General features: G+C 41.3%; 1 protein-coding gene across 2 annotated transcripts; it reads right to left on the bottom strand.

Annotated features, from left to right (window-relative positions):
• Positions 1 to 2,406: 2,406 nt before the first annotated feature.
• LOC122081088 (tryptophan N-monooxygenase CYP79A68-like) lies at positions 2,407 to 5,055 on the bottom strand. Of its 2 annotated transcripts, XM_042648059.1 has the most exons (3): positions 3,730 to 5,055; positions 2,968 to 3,138; positions 2,705 to 2,882 (listed from the first exon to the last, which is right to left on the bottom strand). In XM_042648059.1, exons 1-3 carry the CDS (start codon positions 4,750 to 4,752, stop codon positions 2,847 to 2,849), a joined length of 1,230 nt encoding a protein of 409 aa, XP_042503993.1. In that variant the 5' UTR covers positions 4,753 to 5,055; the 3' UTR covers positions 2,705 to 2,846. The 2 variants fall into 2 exon arrangements, with proteins under 2 accessions (XP_042503992.1, XP_042503993.1); XM_042648058.1 differs by having other exon boundaries at positions 2,407 to 3,138.
• Positions 5,056 to 19,163: the final 14,108 nt, after the last annotated feature.

A 19,163-nucleotide genomic window follows, 5' to 3' on the forward strand; every position in this document is an offset into this window, starting at 1 on the left:
AAGTTAGAAAAATCGACAATAACAATCAATTGCAAGTATGAAGTGGTAAGCTGTGTCGCTCACCTTCAACACTCAAGCCGTGCCAAGTAAGAATGCCTTCGTCGCCTAGGTCGGTAGTCTTGATAGGTGGATCTGCCACTAGCATCATGGTGAGCACTTCCTCATCCTAACCCATGAGCTTGGGTAGGGTGTTCGTCCTGGCAATGTTGGGCTCCTACTAGGCTTTGCCAAATGGTAGCCCTTCAACCCCATATGCGAAGAAGAACCTATTCTTCCATCTTTTCATCGTTAAAGGTTTACCCTCAATAAATTTTATTTTTGAGTTCTGATTCATGGCGTACCATCCTTGGAAATGAGCAAGAGAGCTTAGATGGAAGTGGTTAAAAGAGGAAAGGAGGTCGGTTGTTCAAGGCTGGCCGCAAAGGCACAGCAGCGGAGCATGTTCCGCCAAAAGGTAGGGATGACCTGTGGGGGAGAAAGATAGAAATGAGTGAAGATCTCGCTCTAAAGAGGAAGAACAGGGAACCTGAGTCCCCTAAGAAGAAATCTTCATACAAGCACACCTCATCGCCGACCGAGTCATAGGCCCTCTCGTTTCGTATCAGCAGCTCCGAGGGTAATGGAATTAGGGATGTGGTGCATTTCCCTTATTCCGACCAGCTTTTTGGTGATCATAGAAGTGTCGAAATTGTTTGTCTCAAAACCAGGTCCACAGAATGACCAGTAAATCTTGATTGATTCCCTAGGAGGCCCCAAGGACGTTTACCAACTTGGAACTCTCCATGACTGCCATGCTCCAACTATAAATACCCATGTAAACCCCTTTTATAGGAGTCGATTCTTTTCAATGGAATTACTGTTTATAGAGAGATCTGACTTAAGAATTAGAGAGTCCCCTGTCGAATCAGCCCGACACTCACTTTCTTGTGTTTATTTTCTACTTGTTCCCCTTTGCAGGACGCAATGAAGCTTAGGACAATTTCTTATGGCAACAGGTGTGTATTCTTTCAAGATCTTTCTTAGAATTAAAACAATTTTTGAAACAGAATTTGTGGGCCTTATGGAGGGGTTAAAGAGAGTGAAAGATCTTGGTGTTGCGTCTTTGTAGGTTGAGTCAGACTCTACTTCTGTGGTGTCTTCAGTTTAATCAAAGTGTATTCCTTGGTTTGCATTACAAGATTGGATCTTCCTTCAACTTTTCCTTAACTCTATTTCTTGGAAGATCTTGCATTGCTATAGAGAGACCAATCTGCGGATTTTTTGGGTAAAATGCTGCAAAGTCAGGGGTATCAGCTGCTATATATGGTTGATTTATCATAAGGAATTAGGCATTGACACTACATGAAGACCTAGGTTTCGATTTTCATAATGTTGCGGTTTGTGGTCCCCTCTGATGGCGAGGCCAAAGTTGGGGTCTTTCTTTCCAAAAAAAAAAATAAAATAAAAAATAAATAAATTGATATCATGCTCTTGCATTAAAAGACAAATAATACCATCCCAAAGATTGTCCATCGTCCCAGCAAGCCGCTGTCACCTTTCTATCTGCCAGCCAAATCTGCAATCATCCCATCCATACGATATTCGAATCCACCATTCCAGATTATATTTTAATCCGCCATCCGACTCTCATACCATATGCAATGAACCTTCTTCCTTTTACAGAATAATACATTACCATATTTTTATCCACCATCTCATACCAGCCTTCACCAATCATTATTTCATCACTCTATTCAATGTATCAACCCCCGCTACCCATTACCACATCCTATCACTACATCAACACAAATGACTCAATTTCCAGAAAATAAAAAATAAGAAAAAACAATATGTATCTACTAGGGGTGTCAAACCCAAGACCAACCCGATTAAACCAATCGGAACCGACCGCTTATAGACTGGCTAGGCCCGGCCCATTTATTAAACGTGTTGGGCTTGAGCCCAGCCCATTTATTAAACATGTCGGGCTTGAGCCCGGCCCGTTTACAAGCAGTTGGTATCAGTTCTACGGCTAGGCTCGTCAGGTGCCCGCCCGAGACCTACCGAATAAGACACGACCGAGACCAGCGTATTGTGCACCGACCTGGCCCGACCTTTTAATGAGTGTTTCTTGGTTTTTCCATTTTGTAAAGTAATAATATATTAATATTCCAGGATTATTATATTCATACTGGATATTTATATTAAATAAGTTATGATAGATATGTCCCCTTCTCCTGCTTCTAACATATTTGGATTAATTAATGGTGCATGCGTTGGGATTTATTAATGGTGAATGCGTTTTCTTAATGTTATATTAAAATGAAATGGTTGGTCCGCATACTCTTGAATTCTTGTCATATTTTTGGGCTTATATGATCAGAATTAAGTGGGTTGGACTATAATAGCACATTTTAATGAGGCCCATTTAAAAATCGGTTAAAGCCCATTTAACATTAAACATGTCCGCAGCCCGGTTAAGGCACGACTAAATATTTCAAATCAACTCTAGCTCCAAGAATTATTCTACTGCATTGGGTAAACATCAAATGCCAAACGTGGCTTAGCATTTGCAAGCAGAGGTTTAGCCAAGAAAAGATCGGTTTTTGACTCACTGAGATCAATCTTTGACTCACCAAGGATTGCTCCCCAGTTGAACCCTTGTAGAAGCCTTGCCAATAACATAACAGTCATGGCGGAGCCAAGCGCGGCCCCCATACACCCACGCCTTCCAGTGCTAAATGAGATGAACCGTAGCTCCGGCTCAACCAACTTAACCTCAACTGAGGGATCCTTTAAATGGCGCTCAGGCTTGAACTTGAGTGGGTCATCCCAAACTTTAGGGTTGCGACCCAGCCCAATTCGACTTAATATAACATGGCTGCCCTTAGGAATGAAATAACCTGCGACCATTGTATCAACATTAGAGACATGTGGAAGATTAAAAGGGGCGATCGGGTGGAGACGAAAGGCTTCCCTAGCGCATGCCTTGATGTAATTTAGCTGTGGTATGTCGGACTCCTGAACTAATCTCTCCTTTCCGACAACCTTATCAATTTCTTCGGTAGCTTTTTGAAGCATCTCAGGTTGGTTGATCATCTCTGCCAAGGCCCATTCAACTGCATTTGATGGATTGTCCACCGCTGCATAGATTAAGTCCTGCAAAATAGAACATACTTTCAATAGTAGTTTTTTATTTTTTGCTAATGCATAGATTAAGTCCCGTGGGCCTATACTAATCCCATAACTACATAGACGGAGTTGAATAAGAACAATTTAACTTTCACCAAAAGCGATGAAGAACACTAAATACCCCTTGTGAGTGATCACAAGGAGATAAGATGAGTCGAACTCATAACCACATGCTTTTTGAGGCGAATATCCTTTACCAACTCTACTACCCCTTGGTGTTCAATAAAAATGTCTAACAATCAGTGAATCAATGAAATGTAGACAAATTAGGAGCAAGACTCAGGAAAACTAACTAAAGCCCTTCTCTAAAGATCCCCATCCATGAATGGACCTGTTTTTGTGCTTCACTTTCTACTAAAATTAAACCTCATAATATGCCATCAGGCCCAACACTAAATTGTTAGTCCATATGCTTAAGTCTAGGAGTAGGGCCTAGATTCACTAGTTACTGGATTAATGTGATTGAATCCAGACCTCACTACACCCAAAAGTGGAACGGAACAGTATGTATGTCTAGACTAAAGTAAGAAAATATAAATGATGTAGTTAGAACCATACCGCAACTTGAGCTTTGATCTCTTCAGTAGATAGTAGTGGATTCCCATCTGAATCTTTCACTGAAATGAGGATATCAAGAAGATCTTGAGGCTCGTTCTTCTTCCCTTCTTTCCATTCTCGAATCCTCTTATCAATTATCGGGTCATGGTACTTGTTAACGATCCCAGTAGCCTCCTTCACGATCTTCTCATGTCCATTCAAATCAAACCTCCTCAAACTAGGCATGTAATCTGATACACAGAACACGTACAGGTAAGAAAGCACAGTGAAGAGTGCATCAACATATTCTTCTTCTTCAACGCCAGGCCCTCCATCCTTCCTTCCTTCCCCAAGGTATCTCTTGTTGAACATCATCTTCCTAATGACATTGCCACTATATTGTCTAGTTGCAAGTCTTACGTCCACAACTAAACCACTAGTGCATTGGTTGTACACATAGTGGACAAGATTATCAGCCTCTTCTGTTCGTTTCCCAAGAAGCCATCGAAGTCTCGTGGGATTGATAACCTCAGAAGCCACCACCTTCCTCATCTTCTTCCATTGATCACCCCATGGTGTATCAACTATGGCCAAGAACCCACGGCTCACGTACTCCGTCGCCATTGTAATTGGTCTTGAAGCAAATGTAGCATCTTGTTTTTTCAAAAATTCTCGAGCAATCTCCGGGCAAGTAACTGGAATGACATGCACCTCACCGAATCGAAAACACGCAATATCGGTATTCATTTCCTTCATGAACCCATGTATCCACTGCAATACGGACTTCTTTCGGAATAATTCCGGAATGCTCCCGACTATAGGCCATGGTGCCGGACCGGGTGGGAGTGGAGCTGACCTCGGTTTCTTATGAATCTGAGACTGAAATAGGGCAATGAAAAGAAGGGGAAAAAGAATGAGAAGTGCAATGGTTGGGTGGGTGGAGCATATCAGGGTTCCACCAAGGCTGGTGGGTACCCAATCAGGAATAACACCCCATGGGAGGGTAAGGAATGGGGAAGAGATGTTAGAGGTGTTGTTCTTCATGGCTACTAACTAGATGTTTACAGGCTGAAGGTGCAGCGCAGGTAGTGAGAGATGAGAGAGGGGAGTGTAGGGAAAGCCTTAATATTTAAGAGGGATGGAAGAATTGGACCATGGAGATGGGGTGGTGGATGTGCAGTTGTTGCGTCCAGAAAATTGATCTGTCGGTCGGAGAGATACTTGCACATCAAGAGAAGAAAGAGATGGGCAAAGTTGGATGTGGTGGACTCTCCGATGATCAAGTTAATACTCCAAAGAACAGTAATGCATTGGGAACTAAAAGAGTAGTAGAGGAAGAGAGAGAGAGAGAGATTGACTGACTTTTACCTTAGAACCATGTTTCTATTTATAGGAGAAGTGTGTAGTTCTTTTCACGTGAGATCATAGCGTTAACCGTATGTCACACCAAACCCATGTAGGGATACATTGAATCCTGATCCAATTCAATTCTTAATCTGTAATTCTTATCAAATTCTCTCTGTGCATGAATAAAAGGAAATATTGCAATAATGGCTATTTACACCGATAGCCAACTTGGCAAAAAAATTTGGGATGAGGCCAAGTTTGGTATGCTACTTAATCAAGCGTGGATGAGGCCAAGTTTGGTATGCTACTTAATCAAGCGATTGGTGATAAGGATTCCACCATGGACCAACTTGGCAAGAAGATTTGAAAAAAGGCCAAACTTGGAATGTTAATCAAGGGATTGCTGATAAGGATTCCACCAAGGACCAGCTTGGAAAGAAGATTTGGGATAAAGCCAATCTTGAAATATTGCTCAATCAAGGCATTATAGATAAGGACACTAGCTGTAGTAGAAATATCGTAAATTTGATTTCCTTAAAAAATCCAAATTATCCCTATAAAAGGATTGTAATCCCACAAGATGATTATTATTGAAAGGAACATATTGCTGTTGTGAGGGTAGCGGCTGGAATTCCTTCCCTTCTTCCCTCTCTTATAGCGGAGAAAAAGAGAGACTTTTTGTTTCGGCCCTCTCTCCTCTCTTTCTCTTTCTCAAGGAGGGGTGTGTCGTGTGTGCTTACCCACAGGACCCGCACCGTCATACTGCGGCTCAGAGATATGTGGGGGCCTATTTCGCACAAGTGTAAAGGTCGTCATTGAGACGAATATTTGATGATGGTCCAATGCGGGGGATTGGGATCATACAAAAGGGGTTTGGAGTCACCACCTAGGATTATGGGCCTAGGACTCAAGGTGGGGCCCAATTCATAAGAAAAGGGCCTAAAAGTTGGTCTAGTCTAGAGATTTAGGGTATGTGTTAGGCTGTAGAGTTGGAAAGGTGTTGGCACTCAATCTACCCGGTTCAACCGGTCTTCGGACTAGATGCTTGAGAATGAACATTTTTCACAATTATTCCTAGTCCGCATGCATGGCCAAGTTATCACATATATATACATTAACTAAATTTAATTAATTATGTACACTAAAACGAGGTCAATAAAAAGTCTACATTATGCTAATTTGGGTGAGAGATTATACATGAGCTTAACCCCTGTTTCGGGTCAAGAGGGATGGACCCCTGATTAATGCTGGCACAAACTTTCTTGTGGATTCTCCTAGCTTAGGGGAAGATGGTCTTGACCTCCAACTTCCTTTTTCGAGAAATGCTGACTGTGGTAATATTTGGATAGAGTTCCGGCTAGGAATGGTTACTTTCATATTTGAATTTTGGCAAAGCTTCGGTTAGGGAAGGCTACTTCCGGGCTTAGGCTGAAGTGTCACTTCAACAGAGCTTTCGCTAGAGAGGGTATGCTTTTAGATTTTGGCTAAGGTGGCACTTTGGCATAGCTTCTGTTAAGGAGGGGCTACTTTCAAATTTTGGTTGAGGTGGCACTCTGACAGAGCTTCTGCTAGAGATAGACTATGGTAGGATTAGGTTGAGGTGACACTCTGGCAGAGCTTCAGCTGGGGATAGGCTATGAGAGGGCTAAACTGTGGTGGCACACTGATAGAGCTTCTGCTGGGATAGGCTATGGGAGGGCTAGGTTGAGGCTTGAAGAAATTTGAATGATTGAAGAACTTCAAAGGCTCGAAGAACACTTTGAAGATTTGAAGAACACTTTGAATCTACGAAGATCACTTTGAAGACTTGAAGAACCTCAAAGGGGGAGTAAATGAGGGCAGAGTTTCTCCTACAAGGGATGCTCACTTGGAAAACTTTGGATGCTTGAAGAACTTTAAAGGCCCCGAAGAACACTTCGAATCTTCTGAAGATCGCTTCGAAGACTTGAAGAACTTCAAAGGAGGAGGACTATTTTAAGTACTCTGAAGCTACTTTTTTGAGCCCTGGAGTTTCGGATCACTGTCCTATTATTTTGAATATTCTAGATGGGAGGAACTTTGGTCTTAAACCTTTCAGATTCTTTGAAACATGGACTAAACATAAGGAGTATGATGAAATTGTGAGGAAGGGTTATGGTTTACCTATAAAAAACTATTCTAATCCTTTGCTTATGTTTGCTGCAAAGCTTAGAAATGTTAAGAAGGAATTGAAAGTGTGGAATAAAGATAGGTTTGGGGATGTGTTCAGGGCTGTGAAGGATGCTGAGATGAAGTTAAGTGATATCTAGATTCAGTTGTCTTATAAACATGGTGATCCAAACCTGGTTTCTCTAGGGAAGGATGCGAAGAAAAATTTATAGGAGGCCTTAAGGGTGGAAGAGAGTTTTCTGAAGGAAAAATCTAGATTTCAATGGTTACAATTGGGCGATGGAAATAATAAGTTCTTTCACAAAGCTATGAGAGGAAGGCAGTATAGAAACAATATTCTTGAGATTGAAAGAAGAGATGGGGTGGTAGTTGATGACCCTGGTCTGATAGAAAAGGAGGCTTTGGATTTCTACCAAAACCTCTTTGAGTCTAATCAGATGGATGGGGGTTTTGGAGCAAGTTCTTTCAAGCATTCTTGGGATTTAGTTAGGGAGGATTTATCTTTGGCTTTGAAGTGGTTCTTTAGAACTTTAGTTATGCCTCCTACAAATGCCACTTTTATTAACCTCATTCCCAAGACTAGTGAGATCACTACTTTTGCTGGTTTCAGACCTATTTCTTTGTGTAATCTTGTCTATAAGATTATTACAAAAATTATCTCTAACAGACTACAGATGGTGGTTGGGGATTTGGTTAGTGAGAACCAGTCTGCTTTTATTAAGGGAAGATCTATTACAGATAACATCCTGATCTATCATAATATTGTTAGAGGCATTGAGCAAAAAAGAGCTCATCCTACTGCAGTGCTAAAGATTGACCTCCAAAATGCTTATGATTCTCTAAGTAGGAATTTTTTGTTGGAAAATGAGAAGAATGGGGTTTCCAACAATTTTTTTGGGATGGGTTAAGGCTTGTGTGACCTCCCCAACCTTTTCTATTCTCATCAATTTGCTGGAGGAAGGGGAATCAGGTAGGGGGATCCCCTATCTCCTTACTTGTTCACTTTGGCTATGGAGGGATTTACTGGGATTGTGTAGAAGGTTGAATTTGATGGTAAAATCTCGCTTCTTCCTAGGTGCAAAGCCAGTCAACTGTCTCATCTTATCTTTGCAGAATCCGAGACTGCTGATTCCTACACTAGGCTTCCATGTTCCAGTCTATGGGATTTGGGGTTATCGATTATAGGAAAGAAATTCGCTGCTCTTTCAATCCTGTAAATGACGTTAGTATTTGATTCTTTACTTTCCTAGGCTAGGCTTCCATGTGCCAGTCTAGGGGATTGGTCTTAGGCCACTTGGACCATACAACCAGATATGTCCATCTTGTCTCCTTAGGTCGGGTCACTTAGACTGGTCTAGGCAAATTAGTTTTAAGCCTGAATCTGAACCCCTTGGGGGTGATTCAATGGGATCAGGCCTCCTGGGATTAGATCAATGGTTCCTTCCTCCTTGATTCTTGTTCTTTGATCTTTGATCTTTGATTTTGATTCTTGAATTTGGAGCTTTGAATTGGAATCTTGATTTGCTTTTGACTTGAATTTGATTTGAATTTTGGGATTTTGCATTTGACTTGAATTTTATTTGAATTTTGGGATTTTGGATTTGACTTGAATTTGATTTGAATTTTGGGATTTTGCATTTGACTTGAATTTTATTTGAATTTTGCATTTGACTTGAATTTGATTTGAATTTTGGGATTTTGCATTTGACTTGAATTTTATTTGAATTTTTCATTTTGCATTTGATTGAATTTGATTTGAATTTTGGGATTTGCATTTGACTTGAATTTGACTTGAATTTTGGGATTTGGCATTTGACTTGAATTTTATTTGAATTTTGCATTTTGCATTTGACTTGAATTTGATTTGAATTTTGATTTTTTTTTGTGGGAATCTTTGATTTGCACCTTGAAATTGGAATTTTGATGGGAATTTCCATCAATTTTCTTTTGAAATCCGAATTTGTTTTTGGGCAATAAAATGGTCCCCCCTCCCACTCACTTATCATTTATGATTTTCGGGGTTGAGAGTGAGTTTTGGATGGGTTAGCTCAGTTTTTTAGAATTCTTTGAAGACTTCAAGGCCATTCGAAGTTCTTTGCCTTCTTTTTGAGTTTCTTCGGATTTATTAGAAGATCTTCGAATTTCCTTTGAAGCTCTTTGAAGATCTTCATCCTTCCTTTGAAGATCTTCAAGGTTCTTGAGGAGGGAGCTATTTGGTGAATTTGAAATCTTTTTCAGATTTTCTACAAATTTTAAAGCCTTTTGAGGCTCTCTATAGTTGAAAAAATTATGACGGAAAGGAGGAAAAAGATTCCCGGAGGGTGCTGACTAAATGGCATAGCGAGCCATGATCCCTCAGCTAGGGGAGGGAAGAGTTCCGCGGGATTGTACATTGGACAGACACTTCAGGGGGCCCGGGAATATATTAGTAATTACGTGTTGGGCACATAGGTAAGTCTTCTTTTCCTTTTCCTTATTTATTAGTTTTTGAAAAAAATCATGCATTTGTTATTATTGTTGTTTTCTTCCCTCTTCTTTTAGGTGCCCGTGAGGATGGGCCTCCCACATTGACCAGATACGGCCATCCCAACACAATCCGGGAGTGGTACCAGGTACTTCCCTATAGGGTCAGACATATTGTGGATGGATCTTACTTGAGTCGTTTGGCCTTATTAGAGACCAAGAAGTTCAACCTCGGGTTGGTGGGAGGACTGATTGAGCGATGGTGGTAGAGCACACATTCTGTTCATCTTCCTGTGGGTGAGATCACCATTACACCCCTTTGTTTCTATGCCCTGATGGATATACCATTCAGGAGCATACCCTTGACATTGCCTGTGACCATGGAGGTAAAGCATTTCATGGATTTGACCGAGATTGCTATTTCTGCTAATCAGACATCCATCTGCTTGGGTGATATCACAACTCGTTGGTGGAGATCCAATCTGAGAGTGAATCCCGATACAATCCCATAGTTGGTCCAATCCTTCCTCCTATTTGCTATGGGGTAGTGCCTCTTTAGCACCCTCCGAGGTAGGATAGATACTCGTATGGTTGCTCTTTTCTTGAACCTCAAGGAGGTGGACACTTGGGACTAGGGTAGGGTGGCCTATGCATACCTACTGTAGACAGTTGATCTTTTGGCATATGGAGATTGTGGCCTCAAGGAAGCAAGCTACATTATCCAGGTAATTCCCTAACCATACATCTTTCGTTTCATTTGGCCGTATCTTCTTATCTTGATCTCTCCAAATTAGCCCTGGTGTTACGAGCATCTAGGGATTATGGCCCCCATACTGAGCGACCCACAAGCATTCTTCTTCCCTGTGACCACAAGATGGGGAGATTGTCAAATTCTTATGGGCCAACGCCTTCCTCTAGGGACCACATCCCACTCTCTCTTGAACGAGCTTACTAAGGTAAGTCATATTTGGCTTTGAGTTTTCTTTTATCTTGTGCTGTACTCACTACTTCTGAAATCGTAGGTCACGTGAAGACCTTTTCGGCACCTTGGGTTCCCAATTGCTGAGGAGGCTACTCGAGCAAGATACCTGACTGAGAACAGAGTCCTGTTTTGGGGCCTTTGGGGCCACATCTGGTATCTAGGGGAGTGGGTCACATTTCAGTGGTCTGGTATAGATAGGCGCTTTCCTCCTTGCCTTCCTCCTCCCACTATGCATCATCCAAAGCTCATTCCTAATGACCAGGTTGAAGAACTGGGTGAAGGAGTATGGGATGGCTCTTTTATAGACCTGGATGGAGATTATGAGGCCTTCCTTAAGAAGGAGACAGTCTGCGTCCCTCTTGGCCCCACATGTCCAATGGTATGTTCCCCTTCCTGAGGGTCTTTTCCATATTTCAAATCCTTTTTTTCTGATTGATGTTCTTTCAGTGGAGGACATGCCCTGCGGCCCCTTCTTTTGTTTAGCCGTAACCAAGTGTTGTTGGTCCCTCCTTTGTCGGACCTTTTGCTACTGCAAGTGGATCTCACAACATAGCCACCATCCCTTTTCCTGGCTTCCCTAGTTGGTTTTATCCTGATGCCATCAATTGTAATATCCCAAAGCTTCTGGAACGAAGACTGGACAAAGACGCCTCTCTCGAACTGCCTATCCCTTATGACTGTGTGAGTTCCCAAACATTCTCATGTTATTGCCTTTTAACTTCTTTTGGCTGACATGGTCCTCACCAAGTGTCTCCGGAGGCCTATGCAGAGATCGGACTAATGCATCAGGGCCTTTGCGATGAGTTGTTCCTTTAGGTATCATCCTTTTCTTGACTTGATCCTGTTTCATCATTTTCTCTTATTTTGACCATTTCTTGTATTTCCCAAGGTGGGGAGATTGCTTCTTTGAGAGGACAAGTTAATTCCTAGAAGGAAGTGATCAACCAGCAGGCTGCACAGATCAGGGACCTCACGATGAGAATGGCGAGTTCGCAGTTGGCACTCGATGACTCTTCGATGTTTCCCGTGGATGACCCTGAGTATGGCACGGATGAGGATGCCGATTCCTAGAGACCTGTTCGTGTTGTTCCTACAAAACATAGATATTGCTTTTTTCTTTTTCTTTTTCCCTCCCCATGTTAATTTTTTTGTTTTTACCTTTTGTATTGCCAAGCTTGGCATTTTATTTTGGAATGAAAACTTATCTTTTAGCGTTGAGTTCATGAGTTTGAATTTTAAGGCACGATTAATTCCACAACTCAAGTCTTTATTAGAATAACTGGAATAACGCGAAATCCAATTATCACCTCACTTTATTACTTAGAATGGAAATAGTTTTCCTACCAAAGACAAGATAGATAGGCAATAATGTGGGGGGATAGTTCTTGGAGTGGGTAGAAGTTCACCAACTCCTCTAAGTCCTCTGCTTCCAGTCCAAACTATCGGCTGATGTAAGTGGTCAAGTAAAAGGATGTATGAGTCAATCCCAGCAAACTGATGTAGCTGTAGCTAGGGGTCTTCATTAGAAAATCATCGTGTGGCCACCATGGGCATCTCCATGCAATATGTCGTGCAGTTCTTCCTTGTAGGTACTCTTCCCAATCAACGATGAGCTTGAACTCTAGGACTTCTCTCTTGTCTTGGTAGCAAAAAGACTCCAAGTTGGCATCTATTTAACGGCTTGGTTAGTTTCAATTTCTCAAGTAATCAAAGTTGGAAAATAGCAGGACTTCCTTGATAATGATCAATTCCAAATCTGTGGCTGTGACTCATGTCATCAAATCCCTTAAGTGTTTCTGCAAGGACCGTGGGAATTATATCACCTCCTTCCTTTAATTTCTTTATCACCTCTGTTAGAACAAGTGGTGCACCACGTCTGGGAGTTCAGAGAACATAGCAAGCTATCATGCAAAGTAGATAAGCATCCTGTGATCTTTGTTGATGGATTTCTCCCAGTGATAGATACTGGGTGAAGATCCTAGCCACCTTCAAAATGTCAATCTTCCCATATCTAATGAACTGCTTTATTTCATCATTTTCCCATCTAAAGAAACCTTGAATTTCCTCCGAGTAATCTTTCTTCAAAGACTGCTGAACCAACCTACCTTTAGGTGGAGAGAGCTTACAAGCTCGGAATTCTTCGAGAGTCGGGCCGATCTTAACTATCCTAAATCGAAATATGTGAAGATCAGTATCCCAGTGTTAAGGCACTTGTTAGAGTAAACTGTTATGTAGTTCTACACACCTGATCCGACTGAGCATTGACAAACTCATAGATTTTAGCAGTCATGGTGCCATAATGTTTATGTCTAAGGTCCATTTTCTCAATGTCTCATCCAAAGAGTCCATGACCTTCCCTCCAACCATCACAAACAAAGAGGAGATATGATTTTTTAAAGTATCACTATTAGCTATTGACACAACCAAACCTTTACCACTGTTGCATCAAGTTATTTATTTATTTATTTATTTTTTAGTAATTAAGGATGGGGAATGAACTGACCTTGATTTACTAGTGCCGGGTGGTGACTTTTGGGGAATGGAATTCTATATAAGAATTTAGAGGACTATTGGCGAATGACAGATACCTAATGGCCTTGTATGCCAAATGACGATTCTTAGGGGACACAAGCTATGATGATCTTTTTAGATACCTTGATTATTAATTTAGGAATCAATTTATTGCCTTGAGATTGTTAAGACCCCACTTGCATATGTCAAGTTTCCTACATATCCCTTGAGAGGAATCAGGTCTAGTGTAGTTCAAGCTATTCACCCTTTTAGACATAATACCTCTTGAGTTGATCCATATTGACCAATCCGGGCATCTCTTCACCGTTGTGGTCTGTGAGCTTCACAGCATTGCTTGGTAGAATTTCTTTGATAGTGAATGGGCCACTCTAGTTGGGCCTAAATTTTCCTCTTAGGTCATGAATTGGGGCTCTTTGTTTTTGAAGAACAAGTTCACCCTCTTCTATGTGACGGGGCTTCATATTCTTGTTGAAGGCCCTTACCATTCTTAGTTGATATTTCCTTAGACTAACTATGACCTTCATATGTTTTTCATCGAGAAAATTAAGCTCATCATGTCTGGCCTTCACCCATTCTCCTTCAGGTATCCAAGAGCACCCTTAGGGATGGTACTAGGATCTTCACTGGTAGAACCACCTCAAACCCATATACTAAGGAAAAAGGAGTTCCCCTGTCGAGGATCATACAAAAGTCCAACATGCCTATAAAGCAAGTGGCAACTTATCCGCCCAATCTTTATGTGTTTCAACCATTTTCTATAAGATGACCTTGATATTCTTGTTAGCTGCTTCTACTGCGCCTATTGATTTGTGGCCTGTAAGTAGTAGAGTGGTGCCTTTTGATACCGAACTTTGTGCAGATCTTATCAGTTTTACCCCATAAATGGGATCCTTGATCCTATATCAGCTATTGGGGTATTCCATATCGACAAATGATGTTTTCATGGATGATTTTTACCAACTTACCAAATGTGAGGACTGCATATGACTGAACTTCTACCCACTTGGTGAGATAATCAATGGCTACTAAGATGAACTCGTGACCATTGGATGCTTTGGGGTTGATCTTCCCTATGACGTTAATGCCCTAAGTAGAGAATGGCTACGGAGAACTAAGTTAGTGCAATTCCGTTGGCGGGATGTGTATGAAATTGGAAAATATCTAACATTTGTGGCATATCTTGACAAAGTTCACACAGTCTGCTTCCATTGTGTTCCAGTAGTATCCCAGTCTGAGAATCTTCTTAGCTAGCATCTTAGCATTCATATGGGGTCCACAAAAGCCTTGATGAATTTCCTCTATGATGGTTGTAACTTGCTCTTCATCCACACACAACAACTATATTCCATCATAAGATCTCTTGTATAACAAGTCCCCATAAAGAAAAAACTGGGTGGCATATCTCTTTAGAAATTTCTTTTCTCTATTGATAGCTTCAACCGGATACTTCCTTTCCCTGATGAAGTCTACTATGTAAGAGAACCAAGACAGACCATCTATGGTGAGAGAGTTCACCGTATTTTGGTAAATGGGCTTGTTACTTTGTCCCACTAAGAATGGTTGGATCCTGACCATAGGGTTGCATTGTAACATGGAAGCCAAGGTTGTAAGGGCATTGGTAAACCAGTTGTTATCCCTTTGAAAGTATTCAAATGAGATATTTTCAAAGTGTCTGATCACCTCTTCCAGATGTTCCTAATACAACTTTAGTTTCTCATCTCTGGACTTCCACTTTCCTTGCTTATGACATATGACAATGGATGAATCTCCATACACCTTAATCCTTTTCACCCCAATGGCCAAGGTTGTTTCAAGTCCCAAGGCACATGCTTCATATTCAGTAATATTGTTGGTACAGAGAAAGTCAAGGCAGAATGACAAAGAAAAATATAGGCCATCTGGAGTAACAAGCAATATTCCTATGCCACACCCCTTTTGGTTAGCTGCTCCATCAAAGAATAACTGCCATTCATTAGCTATGCATTTTTCTTACATTACTGTGATTTCATTATCCAAAAAGGCATCATCCAACGCTCTTCCATCTTCTGTGGAGTGGGTAGTCAAATGATTGGCTATAGCTTGCCCCTTGATAGGCTTCTAAGCAATATAAGTGATATCAAATTCCGATAGCGATAGCAGCCATCGAGCCATCCTTCCTGTTAGAGCTGGTTTCTTAAAGAGATACTTGATTGGATCCACCCTTGAGATCAAACATACTAGATAAGCTACCATGTAGTGTCGTAGCCTTTTTGTTACCCAAATCAGTGCAACATAAGTTCTTTCTAAAGATGTGTACCATGTCTCATACTCCAAGAACTTCTTGCTGAGGTAGTATATGGCATGCTCTACCCCCTTCTCTGTTTTATTTTTTACTAGCAAAGAGCCTATGGAATACTCCTCGACTGATAAGTACAATAGAAGTGGTTCCCCTTCCATTGGTGGTGCCAATACTGGTGGGTTCATAAGATTTCATTTTATCTTATCAAAAGCTTGTTGGCTTTGGTCATTCCATTCTGTGGGTTGATCCTTCTTTAGCAACTTGAAGATTGGATCGCAGATCGTAGTCAATTGAGCTATGAACCTACTGATATACTTAATATGACCCAAGAATCCCCGTATCTCCTTCTCAGTTCGAGGTGTGGGCATTTCTTAGATTGCCTTGATCTTGAAAGAGCCGACTTCAATGCCTCTTTCATTCACTAAGAACCCTAACAATTTTCCTGCCGTTGCCCCGAATACACACTTTTGAGGATTCAAATTCAACTAATACTTCTTGATCCTTTCAAAGAATCACCTTAGTGCGGGAATATGCCCTTGTCGATCCCTTGACTTCACTATCATGTCATCCACATAGACTTCCACATCTTTGTTTATCATGTTATATAGTATGGTTGTAGTTGCTCTTTGATAAGTTGCCCTGGCATTCTTCAGTCCAAAGGGCATCACCTTGTAGCAATAAATTCCCTATGGAGTGGTGAAGGTGATTTTCTCACGATCCACTGAATGCATGCTCACTTGATTATATCCTGAGAATCCATCCATGAATGATAGCAAGGGATGCCTTGGTATGTTGTCGACCAATACGTCAATGTGAGGTAATGGAAAATCATCTTTTGGACTCACTTTGTTCAGATCTCAAAAATCTATGCACATACGTACCCTGCCACCTTTCTTTGGAGCCAGTATTACGTTGGCCAACCATTGGGGGTATTTCGCAACTTGTTGAAACCCTGCATTCCATTGCTTCATAACTTCTTAAATTTTTTCACTCCATTCTAGATGCATTCTTCTGAGTTTCTATTTGACAAGCTTTGCCCCGAGGTAGGTCTACAAATGATGTTACACGATGTTGGGGTCTATCCCAAGCATATCCTCATAAGACCAGGCAAAGACTTCAACAAACTCCTTTAGAAGACCGATCAACTGCTCTGCTTCTTCATCATCTAGGGTGGTACCAATTCTTACCTCTCGAAGGCATTGGTTGATTCCCACATTAATAACCTGGGTATCCTCACGGATGGGTTGGACTTTCTTTGGTTTGCATTATTTTATTAGATCATGATATTTATTAAGATCATCATCAGAAAAAGCAGGCAAGTCATACTCGGAATCAGAAATTTCATTCATAAAAGGAGTAACAGACTCGACATATATGGACTCTGGACTTTCCTCAAGAGGGAAGACATGTACGTAATCATAAACAGAGGACTCAACAACAGACTCGACGACTTACTTGATGCTTTATCAGTGGTACTTAGGTTGGTTGACTCAGCAGTATGAGTAAACTTGAAGTTTTCTCCAATACTTCTCCAGTTCAGGAGTGGTTCAACGGCTCGATGGATAAGAAGATGTGGCAAAGGGCCTTTTTCTTCTTCAAGGAAGGTCACTGCTATGTCTTTAGTGGTGCTAACATTGTTCCCTTTGATATGTACTTGCTTGTTCACAAAGATGAGCTAATCAACCTCATATTCTCTAAAGCCAAATTTTTTTAGGGGTGAGAAGCGGTGGAGACTGTTTAATCCTCTTTCTGTGAAGCCCAATTTTTCAAGCTTATTGATTGAGGCCATCCCTGCTCCTCGGTCACACCTCTAACCACCGTCGTGGATCTTTCCATTGCAGTTGATTCGGGCACAGTACACGCAGACCATCATTCTTTGTGCTCTTCTTTGCTTTGCATACATGCTCCTTCCTCTAAAGGGCCAGGGCTTGAGCTCATGTAGCTCTTGAGCTTGTGGTTCTTGTAGTAAGGAAAAAATGTGGTTCTTCAAATCAGTAGAAAGATGTAAACTCCAGACAAGTCTTATCTTCTTTTCCCATTCTCTCTTTAGGAGGACCCGAGGGTTGGGTGCCTCTTTGAACCAGATCAACATCGTAGGATTGCCAAAGGAGAACCCATCTTCAATCAATGCTACTTTTGCTATTCTAGTAATGTAGCTTTCTTGATCACCTTCCTTGGTTTGTAGTTGTTCTAACTCATGAATTACCCAGTCGAACTCGTTTTGAAAGAACACTTTGAATCCTGGTTGCATCTTTGTGGCAGTTTCATCAAACCATAGCTTGACATTCCCACAAAAAGGAAAATCTTCTCCTTCCCTTACGAAATACCCATTAAGAAAAGGGTAGTAAGAGGTGGATATTTTCCTAATCATTCTTAGTACCTTTTGCCGCTTGTTGACATTGTTGCTTCCTAGTCCAGGGGTTCGAGGATTGTACCCTAGACCACTTCTTCCTTTGCTCACAACCAAAGTAGGTAATTTTGAAACACCGTGATGATACTTCTATAGTCCCATTCTAGGGAAGTATTGCATATTTTTCATCATTCAACTCACTGGTGGATTCCAGATTGCTTCATAATTAGCCAGAATCTTTTCTTCTGGCATTTCCTTGGCAAGGACTATGCTAGTTACTTCTATTTCAAAACCATTGAGTTAGACTTCATGGCCTTGTTCTTCTCCCTTTTCAATGTTGGCTAAAGTATTAACCACCTCGGGATCTTTGGCTACTGTAATCACTTTTCCTTTGTGAATAAATTTCATCTTCTGATGGAGACTGGAGGATACGGCCTTTGCATTGCGTAACCATGGTTTTCCTAAAAGCATGTTGAAAGATGCCGATATATCAATGACTTGGAAATCAATGTCAAACTTCACCAGACCGATCATCACAGCGATGGTGAGGATTCCAAGGACTTCCCTTTTGGCGTTGTCATATGTCCGCACTTCTGGTTTAACGGCCTCATCTCTTCCATATTGGTACAAATACTCTTGGCTGACCGTAGGGGTATAACATTTAATGTAGACCCATTGTCAATGAGAACTTGGGGAATAATCTTGTCGATACATTCCACTATTATGTGTAGAGCTCTATTATGCTGGGTTCCTTTGACTGGGAGCTCAGAATCCGAAAACATCAGTGACTGCCCCTACTATTTGTGAGAGATGTATCAAATCTATCTCGATAGGCACTTGCACATTAGTGAGGACTTTAGGATTGCCTCACGGTGTGAAGGGAAGGCCACCAACAATCCCCAAATGGAGATATTGGCCTGGGCCTTCTTGAGTTGGGCCAAGACCAGGTTTCCAAGTTCTTTCTTTGAGCCACTTGTTTCGGCTTCATTGGTCTTTGATTGTTCTACCACTAGGGCCTTGCCCTTGTAGTCTCTTCCATTTTTAGTCTCTCTTATACTGATAGGCTTCTTCACAATGATCTCCGTGGGATAGTGATCCTCATCATCACTGTCCGTTATGGTAATTATCCCTACCTTAGGATCATTCTCTTCTTCAGATTCTCCTTCCATGCTTGGGGTGGGAAGTCGAGGTCCTCCACAGATATCAAGAGCCCTAGCTCATAATTTCTTGACTGAGTTAGAAAGCTGCTAGAATTCGGCACCCACTACTTTAGTAAATGTATCTTTTCCTCCTATTTCCTCAAGGTTTTCCAATTGTTCGGTATACTAACTTTAACTGATGGTTACGTCGCCCAA

This window comes from Macadamia integrifolia, chromosome 6, assembly GCF_013358625.1.
Source record: "Macadamia integrifolia cultivar HAES 741 chromosome 6, SCU_Mint_v3, whole genome shotgun sequence".
Taxonomy (NCBI): Eukaryota; Viridiplantae; Streptophyta; class Magnoliopsida; order Proteales; family Proteaceae; genus Macadamia; species Macadamia integrifolia.